The sequence below is a fragment of the Coregonus lavaretus genome (assembly GCF_964263955.1).
Source record: "Coregonus lavaretus genome assembly, chromosome: 4".
Lineage (NCBI taxonomy): Eukaryota > Metazoa > Chordata > Actinopteri > Salmoniformes > Salmonidae > Coregonus > Coregonus lavaretus.
Window position 1 is genome coordinate 66887708 of NC_139991.1, and position 12009 is coordinate 66899716.

The 12009-nt window shown below is 44.2% G+C and overlaps 1 protein-coding gene across 1 annotated transcript in view; it reads right to left on the reverse strand.

The window, feature by feature from the left end:
• Positions 1–12009, reverse strand: part of LOC311127521 (netrin-G2-like) — a gene marked incomplete at its 5' end in the record, with an annotated part of 92303 nt that overhangs the window by 79191 nt on the left and 1103 nt on the right. Inside the window, one exon of the mRNA XM_084159343.1 lies at positions 9221–9864. Coding sequence (XP_084015469.1) covers positions 9221–9864 — 644 coding nt within the window. The remainder of the gene's footprint in view (positions 1–9220; positions 9865–12009) is intronic.

The following is a 12009-nucleotide window of genomic DNA, read 5'->3' on the forward strand; positions in this document are numbered from 1 at the left end:
TTTAGAACACCTACTCATTCAAGGGTTTTTCTTTATTTTTACTTTTTCTACATTGTAGAATAATAGTGAAGACATCAAAACTATGAAATAACACATATGGAATCATGTAGTAACCAAAAAATATATATTTGAGATTTGAGATTCTTCAAATAGTCATCATTTGCCTTGAAGACAGCTTTGCACACTCTTGGCATTCTCTCAACCAGCTTCACCTGGAATGCTTTTCCAACAGTCTTGAAGGAGTTCCCACATATGCTGAGCACTTGTTGGTTGCTTTTCCTTCACTCTGCGGTCCGACTCATCCCAAACCATCTCAATTTGGTTGAGGTCGGGGGATTGTGAAGGCCAGGTCATCTGATGCAGCACTCCATCACTCTCCTTCTTGGTAAAATAGCCCTTACACAGCCTGGAGGTGTGTTGGGTCATTGTCCTGTTGAAAAACAAATGATAGTCCCACTAAGCCCAAACCAGATGGGATGGCGTATCGCTGCAGAATGCTGTGGTAGCGATGCTGGTTAAGTGTGACTTGAAATCATAATAAATCACAGACAGTGTCACCAGCAAAGCACCCCCACACCATCACACCTCCTCCTCCATGCTTCACGGTGGGAACTACACATGCGGAGATCATCCATTCACCTACTCTGCGTCTCACAAGGGCACGCGGTTGGAACCAAAAATCTCAAATTTGGACTCATTAGACCAAAGGACAGATTTCCACCAGTCTAATGTCCATTGCTCGTGTTTCTTGGTACAAGCAAGTCTCTTCTTCTTATTGGTGTTTTTAGTAGTGGTTTCTTTGCAGCAATTCGACCATGAAGGCCTGATTCACGCAGTCTCCTCTGAACTGTTGATGTTGAGATGTGTCTGTTACTTGAACTCTGTGAAGCATTTATTTGGCCTGCAATTTCTGAGGCTGGTAACTCTAATGAACGTATATCCTCTGCAGCAGAGGTAACTCTGGGTCTTCCATTCCTGTGGGGGTCCTCATGAGAGGCAGTTTCATCATAGCGCTTGATGGTTTTTGCGACTGCACTTGAAGAAACTTTCAAAGTTCTTGAAATTTTCCGGATTGACTGACCTTCATGTCTTAAAGTAATGATGGACTGTAATTTCTCTTTGCTTATTTGAGCTGTTCTTGCCATAATATGGACTAGTTTTTTACCAAATAGGGCTATATTCTGTAAACCCCCCCTACCTTGTCACAACACAACTGATTGGCTCAAACGCATTAAGAAGGAAAGAAATTCCACAAATTGACTTTTAAGAAGGCACACCTGTTAATTGTATGCATTCCAGGTGAGTACCTCATGAAGCTGGTTGAGAGAATGCCATGAGTGTGCAAAGCTGTCATCAAGGCAAAGGATGGCTATTAGAAGAATCTGAAATGTATAATGTATTTTGATTTTTTAAACACTTTTTTGGTTACTACATGATTCCATATGTGTTCTTTCATTGTTTTGATGTCTTCACTATTATTCTACAATGTAGAAAATAGTACAAATAAAGAAAAATCCTTGAATTAGTAGGCGTTCTTTTCACTGGTAGTGTATGTATCTTTTCCCCTTACTCTCCCTCTCCCTCTCTCTGCCTCTCCGTTCTAAGCCTGAAAATTGTCTGTGATCAATACCTCTAGTCCTCCTCCTGCCTCTGACCACAGGCCTGGGGGGCAGAGCTGCCTGGGGGACTGAGGGCTGTGTCAGCATCCACTCAAGACCTCATCAAACACCCCTCCACTTCTCTCCTCCTCTCCTCTGTCAACCAACACCTCCTCAACACAATCCCTCACTCACAAGTTTCTCACTTCTCTCCTTATCACGCTACACACCTCCATCCCCCTTCTCCTCTCCTCCCCTCCTCCCTCCCTTCCTCCCTCCATCCCAACGTGGATGTTAAATACCATTCAAATGTCACCCTGACATATTGATTGGAATAATAATTCTGAGAGGTGGGAGAGATGGCTTGTTGATGCTAAGCAGGCGGTGTGACGGCAAAAGCCATCCCTCACTGTCACAAAGTTGCTGTGTAAGAGGTTCCCGGTTCCCGCCCGGCACCACGGCGCCACGTTAGATGTGGACGCAGGTTTACGTTAAGACCACCGAGGCAGAGTATTAGTGATGTTCATCATCACGCCGTAGTAGACCAATGACATTGGGTGTAGAAGGATTCACAAAGAGTAAAGAGAGGGTCAGTGTAAAGGACCCAGCATTAGTGTGGTTATGTATGTTGGGGTGTGAGAGTGTTTGAATGTAAGAGCGATTTAAACAGCTTTCTAAACAGACAATCAGAGACGTGTTTGACCCATTTTCAGTGTGTGAACCGTGAAGAGAACTCATTTACCCAGCGGCCAACACTCTTCCTTGTGAAACACCTAGGTCATGTTCAGAAGGGCCGAAAATCAGTGTTCTTATTGGATATACTGTAGTTCAGGTAGTACCTCCCAGTTTCACTCCGTTTCAAAATGTTTTCTCCCTATTGAACACTACACTCTATATATCATGTATTAGTAACTCAATTGTACTCTAAGGAAATTGCAGAATGGCGCAAAGTTCTGTACCCACTCTTCAAGGTGAATTGATTAAAAGCGAAACGTGTAGCGCTCGTAGTCGATAAACTGTATATTGATAACCAATTGTTCCGAGACACCAAGACTACTCCATGGCTATTCTAAATATTACGAAGTTCCCACAGAGGAGTCAAATAATGGAACATCCAATACTATCCACGGTAGGGATTGTAATAAAAAAACATAGAAAAACAATAAAATACAACAATTGATAAAGAAATAAACTACAAATACACTATACCATAGGGAATGTTGTAAAATAATTAGTATTCGACTTTCTATTTACAGTATTTATAAATAGATAAGACAGCATTAGAAGAAAGGATAATTACTTAAATAATACATCTTCAAATATAAGGAACTGGAACTCAAAAGTACTCAAAAGCCTGAAATTAGGTAGGAATCAACATGGTAGGGGTAAAAACAGCGAACAGAGGACATAGAAGGCACAGTATGTGGGTATGTGTGGGTGTATTGTGATGGAAGGTGGGGTGTGTGTTTTTGTGTTTGGAAAAGTGTGGAGTTAAGTAAGTAAAATAATAAAATTGTTGCAAATGACAGAGCCCATGTGTGTCTGTGAGCAGGATTTCTGACAGAGAGAGCTTTCAATTTTGTGCAGATCAAATCAAATGTTATTTGCCACATGCGCCGAATACAACAGGTGAAGACATTACAGTGAAATGCTTACTTACAAGCCCTTAACCAACAATGCATAAAAAAAAGTAAAAAAATTAAAGCAAATAACTAAAGAGCAGCAATAAAATAAAATAACAGTAGGGAGGCTATATACAAGGGGGTACCGGTGCAGAGTCAATGTGGGGGGCACCGGCTAGTCGAGGTAATTGAGGTAGTATGTACATATGGGTAGAGTTAAAGTGACTATGCATAAATAATAAACAGATTAGCAGCAGTGTAAAAGAGGGGATGGGGGTGGGGGGGCAGTGCAAATAGTCTGGGTAGCCATGATTAGCTGTTGAGAAGCCTTTTGGACCTAGACTTGGCGCTCCGGTACCGCTTGCCGTGCGGTAGCAGAGAGAACAGTCTATGACTAGGGTGGCTGGAGTCTTTGACAATTTTGAGTGCCTTCTTCTGACACCGCCTGGTATAGAGGTCCTGGATGGCCGGAAGCTTGGCCCCAGTGATGTACTGGGCCATTCACACTACCCTCTGTAGTGCCTTGCGGTCGGAGGCCGAGCAGTTGCCATACCAGGCGGTGATGCAACCAGTCAGGATGCTCTCAATGGTGCAGCTGTATAACTTTTTGAGGATCTGAGGACCCATGCCAAATCTTTTCAGTCTCCTGAGGGGGAATAGGCTTTGTCGTGCCCTCTTCACGACTGTCTTGGTGTGTTTGGACCATGATAGTTTGTTGGTGATGTGGACACCAAGGAACTTGAAGCTCTCAACCTGTTCCACTACAGCCCCGTCGATGAGAATGGGGGTGTGCTCAGTCCTCTTTTTTTTCCTGTAGTCCACAATCATCTCCTTTGTCTTGATCACGTTGAGGGAGAGGTTGTTATCCTGGCATCACACGACCAGTACTCTGACCTCCTCCCTATAGGCTGTCTCATCGTTGTCGGTGATCAGGCCTACCACTGTTGTGTCGTCAGCAAACTTAATGATGGTGTTGGAGTCGTGCCTGACCATGCAGTCATGGATGAACAGGGAGTACAGGAGGGGACTGAGCACGCACCCCTGAGGGGCCCCCGTGTTGAGGATCAGCGTGGCAGATGTGTTGTTACCTACCCTTACCACCTGGGGGCGGCCCGTCAGGAAGTCCAGGATCCAGTTGCAGAGGGAGGTGTTTAGTCCCAGGATCCTTAGCTTAGTGATGAGCTTTGAGGGCACTATGGTGTTGAACGCTGAGCTGTAGTTAATGAACAGCATTCTCACGTAGGTGTTCCTCTTGTCCAGGTGGGAAAGGGCAGTGTGGAGTGCAATAGAGATTGCATCATCTGTGGATCTGTTGGGGCGGTATGCAAATTGGAGTGGGTCTAGGGTTTCTGGGATAATGGTGTTGATGTGAGCCATGACCAGCCTTTCAAAGCACTTCATGGCTACAGACGTGAGTGCTACGGGTCGGTAGTCATTTAGGCAGGTTATCTTAGTGTCCTTGGGCACAGGGACTATGGTGGTCTGCTTGAAACATGTTGGTATTACAGACTCAGTCAGGGACATGTTGAAAATGTCAGTGAAGACACTTGCCAGTTGGTCAGCACATGCTTGAATTACACGTCCTGGTAATCCGTCTGGCCCTCCGGCCTTGTGAATGTTGACCTGCTTAAAAGTCTTACTCACATCGGCTACGGAGAGCGTGATCACATAGTCATCCAGAACAGCTGGTGCTCTCATGCATGCTTCAGTGTTGCTTGCCTCGAAGCGGGGATAGAAGTGATTTAGCTCGTCTGGTAGGCTTGTGTCACTGGGCAGCTTGCGGCTGTGCTTCCCTTTGTAGTCTGTAATAGTTTTCAAGCCCTGCCACATTTCGACGAGTGTCAGAGCCGGTGTAGTACGATTCAATCTTAGTCCGGTATTGACTCTTTGCCTGTTTGATGGTTCGTCTGAGGGCATAACGGGATTTCTTATAAGCTTCCGGATTAGTGTCCCATTCCTTGAAAGCGGCAGCTCTAGCCTTTAGCTCGGTGCAGATGTTGGCTTCTGGTTGGGATATGTACGTACGATCACTGTGGGGATGCACTTATTGATGAAGCCGGTGACTGAGGTGGTATACTCCTCAATGCCATTGGATGAATCCTGGAACATATTTCAGTCTGTGCTAGCAAAACAGTCCTTTAGCATAGCATCCGCGTCATCTGACCACTTCCGCATTGAGTGAGTCACTGTTACATACTGCTTTAGTTTTTGCTTGTAATCAGGAATCAGGAGGATAGAATTATGGTCAGTTTTGCCAAATGGAGGGTGAGGGAGAGCTTTATATGCATCTGTGTGTGGAGTAAAATTATTATTTTTTTCTCTGGTTGCACATGTGACATGCTGGTAGAAATTAGGTACAACGATTTAAGTTTGCCTGCATTAAAGTCCGCGGCCACTAGGAGTGCCACTTCTGGATGAGAATTTTCTTGTTCGCTTATGGCCTTATACAGCTCGCCTTATACAGCTCGTTGAGTGCGGTCTTAGTGCCAGCATCAGTTTGTGGTGGTAAATAAACAGCTACGAACAATATAGATGAAAACTCTCTTGGTAGATAGTATGGTCTACAGCTTATCATGAGGTACTCTACCTCAGGCGAGCAATACCTCGAGACTTCCTTAATATTAGACATGGCACACCAGCTGTTATTGACAAAAAGACACACACCACCACCCCTCGTCTTACCGGACGTAGCTTTTCTGTCCTAGCGATGCACGGAAAACCCAGCCAACTGTATATTATTCGTGTCGTCGTTCAGCCACGACTTGGTGAAACATAAGATATTACCGTTTTTTATGTCCCGTTGGTAGGATAGTCTCGAACGGAGCTCATCCAGTTTATTCTCCAGTGATTACATTGGTCAATAGAACGGATGGTAAAGGTGGGTTACCCACTCGCCAACGAATTCTCACAAGGTACCTGGATCTGCGCCCCCTGTATTTCCATATTTTATTCATTTGAATGACGGGGATTTGGGCCTGGTCCGGGAGATTTGGGCCTGGTCCGGGAGAAACAGTATATCCTTCGCGTCACACTCAATAAAGTAAGTAAAGTAAAGTTAAAGAAAAAATTTGTTCGGGTGAGTAATCGCTGTTCTGATATCCAGAAGCTCTTTTTGGGTCATAAGAGACGGTAGCAGCAACATTATGTACAAATTAAGTTACAAACAATGCAAAAAAACACACAAAATAGCACAATTGGTTAGGAGCCCGTAAAACGGCAACCATCCCTTCCGGCGCCATTATTCCGATAATTCTGAAAATATTTAAAGTGCAATTAATGTATTGTTTAGTGTTGTGTTGTGTAGTGGTTTTGCTGGCATGCATCTATAAAAAAAGATTTACATGCTACAATCGCCACTGCAACCAACTAATTGCTGCATTACTACAAAAATGGAAGACGCAAGTGGAAGGGGGAAAAAGTAAGGAACTTGTCTGTCGGCCCTGCATTAAAGACCAAAATAGGTTTAAGAAAATTGTGATGAATAAAAAAGTATACCAGTTTTATTTAGGACCAAAATATTGACAGCTGTGTCATACATATCGCAAAATAGTTGGGAAAAGATTTTCGATGTACCGATTCCATGGCACAAGGTTTATGAACTGATACGCAAAACGATGCCTGATTCAAAACTTATAATTTTTCAAGTTAAATTATTATACAAAATTCTTGCAACCAATAGAATGTTATACACAGTGGGGAGAACAAGTATTTGATACACTGCCGATTTTGCCGGTTTTCCTACTTACAAAGCATGTAGAGGTCTGTAATTTTTATCATAGGTACACTTCAACTTTGAATCTAAAACAAAAATCCAGAAAATCACATTGTATGATTTTTAAGTAATTAATTTGCATTTTATTGCATGACATAAGTATTTGATACATCAGAAAAGCAGAACTTAATATTTGGTACAGAAACCTTTGTTTGCAATTACAGAGATCATATGTTTCCTGTAGGTCTTGACCAGGTTTGCACACACTGCAGCAGGGATTTTGGCCCACTCCTCCATACAGACCTTCTCCAGATCCTTCAGGTTTCGGTGCTGTCGCTGGGCAATACGGACTTTCAGCTCCCTCCAAAGATTTTCTATTGGGTTCAGGTCTGGAGACTGGCTAGGCCACTCCAGGACCTTGAGATGCTTCTTACGGAGCCACTCCTTAGTTGCCCTGGCTGTGTGTTTCTGGTCGTTGTCATGCTGGAAGACCCAGCCACGACCCATCTTCAATGCTCTTACTGAGAGAAGGAGGTTGTTGGCCAAGATATTGCGATACATGGCCCCATCCATCCTCCCCTCAATACGGGGCAGTCGTCCTGTCCCCTTTGCAGAAAAGCATCCCCAAAGAATGATGTTTCCACCTCCATGCTTCACGGTTGGGATGGTGTTCTTGGGGTTGTACTCATCCTTCTTCTTCCTCCAAACACGGCGAGTGGAGTTTAGACCAAAAAGCTCTATTTTTGTCTCATCAGACCACATGACCTTCTCCCATTCCTCCTCTGGATCATCCAGATGGTCATTGGCAAACTTCAGACAGGCCTGGACATGCGCTGGCTTGAGCAGGGGGACCTTGCATGCGCTGCAGGATTTTAATCCATGACGGCATAGTGTGTTACTAATGGTTTTCTTTGAGACTGTGGTCCCAGCTCTCTTCAGGTCATTGACCAGGTCCTGCCGTGTAGTTCTTGGCTGATCCCTCACCTTCCTCATGATCATTGATGCCCCACAAGGTGAGATCTTGCATGGAGCCCCAGACCGAGGGTGATTGACCGTCATCTTGAACTTCTTCCATTTTCTAATAATTGCGCCAACAGTTGTTGCCTTCTCACCAAGCTGCTTGCCTATTGTCCTGTAGCCCATCCCAGCCTTGTGCAGGTCTACAATTTTATCCCTGATGTCCTTACACAGCTCTCTGGTCTTGGCCATTGTGGAGAGGTTGGAGTCTGTTTGATTGAGTGTGTGGACAGGTGTCTTTTATACAGGTAACGAGTTCAAACAGGTGCAGTTAATACAGGTAATGAGTGGAGAACAGGAGGGCTTCTTAAAGAAAAACTAACAGGTCAGTGAGAGCCGGAATTCTTACTGGTTGGTAGGTGATCAAATACTTATGTCATGCAATAAAATGCAAATGAATTACTTAAAAATCATACAATGTGATTTTCTGGATTTTTGTTTTAGATTCCGTCTCTCACAGTTGAAGTGTACCTGTGATAAAAATTACAGACCTCTACATGCTTTGTAAGTAGGAAAACCTGCAAAATCGGCAGTGTATCAAATACTTGTTCTCCCCACTGTATATGGGGGATACAACCATCCCAGCTCTGCAGATTTTGCTGCGAAAAGACAGAATCATTAGATCATTTGTTTTGGTACTGTCCATATGTAGCTTGTTTTTGGTCGCATGTCAAGGAATGGCTAAAGAATTGTAACATTTACCTGGAGCTAACTCTGCAAATAGCACTGCTGGGTGAAGTCATAGTCAATCGATCAATAATATAATAATACTTTTAGCAAAAAAATGTATATTTCATTTACAATCTGTAGAAACTATGAGAATAGAAAGGTTGAGAACTTTTGTGAAACATCACAGCACAGTTGAAAAATATATGGCAAATAGAAATAAAAACTGGATGGTCTTCAGAGATAGATGGGAGGGGCTGAGGGTAGCTGAAGGATGGGATTAAAAACAAACAAAAGATAACTATTCTAAAATACATTGTCCGAAAAATTTATATAGTATGTATAAGCTGGAAGTAGAAGCCTAAGTGTTGTTGTCCATTAGTTAACTCCAATTAGGGGAGGGGTGGTAGGGTTAGGGGAAAATAATAAAGGACAATATATTTAAAAAATAGATATATATATTTACCAAAACATATATGGTGGATTCAGACAATTAACATTGATGGAAGCTACAATCTATCTGCAATATTATAGCTGATCAACCCCCCCCCCCCCCCCCCCCCCCAAATAAAAATATACAAAAACTATATTGTACCCTCTCTTACCTGGCGGGCACCTCAATGTTGGAGATAGCGTAGAAGTACTTGAGAAGGTTGTCCCTCTGCACATACGTTCCCCCCAGGGCTGGCCGGAGCAGCCTCAGCCGGAGGTTAGTGAAGGTAAAGAAGTCCCTCAAGCCCTTCATACTCTCCATGCGCGTGTACAAGCTGTCCATGTTGAGCAACTTCGGTCCGGCAAACACCGCAAAACGCTCCCGAACCTCGAACCTCACGTTCTTATCGTTCTTCGACCCCACCCAGCGCGAGAACTGCTCAGTGCAGATGACGCGGGTAATATTCGCAGGCGACAGGTCGCGGACAAGCTTCGGTGCCATGTTGAAGGCATCGAGACAATCATCGGCATAGAACTGGTAGGATTGCCAGGTGCGACCGTGGTCCATGGACTTGTCCAGGACCATGTTGGTGGGGCGGCCGTACTCGAAGGTGATGGTGATGTCATCGGTCAACTCCAGACTCTTGTTCCAGGCCAGGGATATGTTGGCCAAGAGGGGTTCTGGGTAACGGGACCATGTAACTGTCTGCCAGTAGGTGATGCGGCCTGTGCGCTCGCGGTCCTGCATCAGCTGGGGAGGGTGGGCCAGGTCTGAGTTGGAGGCATCGCACTCATCACTGCACAGGTACGGGTTCTCCTGGAGAGGGGGAGGGGAGATGGGAGAGGAGGGAGGGAGAAGGGGAAAGAGAAGAGAGGGAGAAGAGAATCAGTGCATAGTAAAGGGATGCACTCACATATCGAGAGTCTTGCAGGTAAATTGGAATATACTGTGACTGAAAGAAAGCATACTGCTTCGAAGATATTGGAAAAAACACTGATTTTTATTACAATAGCTGTTTCGATCTATAGTCAGGCAAAATCAACAAAGCTTAGACTGAAACATTGGATATCTTGAAACTTTAAATGACCATTAATTTATCCTTCTAATCAAGTCAGTGAACTGCACCTGCACAGAAAACTAAGCAGTCAGTCAAAAGCACACAACCAGCCTATAACAAAAGCAAGTTACAGTTCTGTGAAGGCCGAGTTTATAAATCATCTGATTTATGGTGACACTGAGATAAGAGAAAAAAACAACAAGCATAAGCAAAACATAGTGGAGGTAGTGTGTGAAAAGCTATTCTCAGAAGAACCACTAGAGCAGGCCTACTGAAATCATAGCCTGAAGATCAGATCTGTAGTCATACTGGTTTTCTTTCCTGCATAGTAGTTCATTGATTGATTAATGTCACTGACTCGCTCAGAGATTCCACCCAACTGTGTTGGGTTCAGTAGGGCACACAGTAGAACACGTTTTTGAAACAGAAATGTATGTTTGTTCTTGTTGGACGATTTATCACACCGTTTCAAAATGTTTCTTTCTGCTAAACACGGCCCTAGTGTTCCAGGCCATCAATCCCTGTTAAGAGGGGAAGAATGAAAAACCAGTAGTACTAGATATCTTGCTACCGAATTGAACAGCCCTGCTATAGAAGATCTAACAGTGTGGGCGGCTATGACTTAATACTGAAAATACTGGGTATTTTCTCCCAACAACAACATTAGATGAGATCCTCCCACTCTCACTAGGGAGACGTGGCACGCTTGTTTCCTCTCAGATAACCTCATTAACTACTGCTGATATCACCCTCTTAGATGCAACACAATGAGACACAGACACAACACAGTGAGAGATGCCTGTGAAACCAGACACACAACAGCTTACTACTCCATAATACACAACTAGAGTTGCAAAAGCCTAGTAACTTTCCCAAAATGTGTTGGAAGATTCCCGGAATCAGCAGAGAAGAAGCAGGAATCCGGAATCCTCCAACCAGGATTTCTGGAAAAAAGTTTTGGGTTACTGGAATCTGGCCTGGGCCAACAAAAGGTACACATTTTTGTCCACCCCTCACTTCTGTCTTTGACACAGCGACCTACATTGGAGAGGATTTGTGGCCTGCCCTAAGGAAACGACCCCTGACCTCCAAATCCTATTGAAAATGATTACACTCAACTGACACTGTCACACTGTCCCAGATACACAAGGACATGTAGGTTACATAGCGGAACTGCATTAATGCAATTTACAGGACAGAGTGACGGAGGGTCTGTGTAGAGAATGACGCAAATACAGTGTTTGTGTATTTGTGGTTTACACGCACATCTGGATCTGGTGTGGGATTGAGCAGTGATGCACTAAATGATGCACTAAAAGCTGCACTTGACCTTATTGTCTGCCCTCTCTGTTTCTTAGATAATCAGGGAGGGGCTGTATTTCATTGTGTATGGGAGGGTTGCGTATGAGTGGGTGTGTGTTTGTATTTGTTTAAACCCCCCTCTCTCTCTCATCTCCTCTCCTCTTTCTTCTTCCCTACCTCCTGCCAGCAGTATGTACACACACACACACACACACACACACACACACACACACACACACAGATCCCGGCCAACTGCTACAGCAGGTGGCCCGCACCGCTAAGCCCATCCAGCAATTATCCTCGCTGGGATCCTGTTGCCGCGATGATGAGCACCATGGCGATGGAACTCTGTCGCCGTGTCTACATGCAGTGATAAGCAGGTTCCCTTTTTGGGCGGGACGCGTCCAATCGGAACAGAAGCTTGCTCATTCCCTTAAGCTTAAAGACCTAGATCTGGCTCAAAACACACAATAACCATGGTCTAGAAACAATCTAACCTAAGTACGAGACTCAATAAGTACACATGTAGGATCTTAGTTTTAGCCAGTTTGCTAGAACAGGAAAATAATCCTGCAGCAACAGGAAATGTGAATTATTATGTG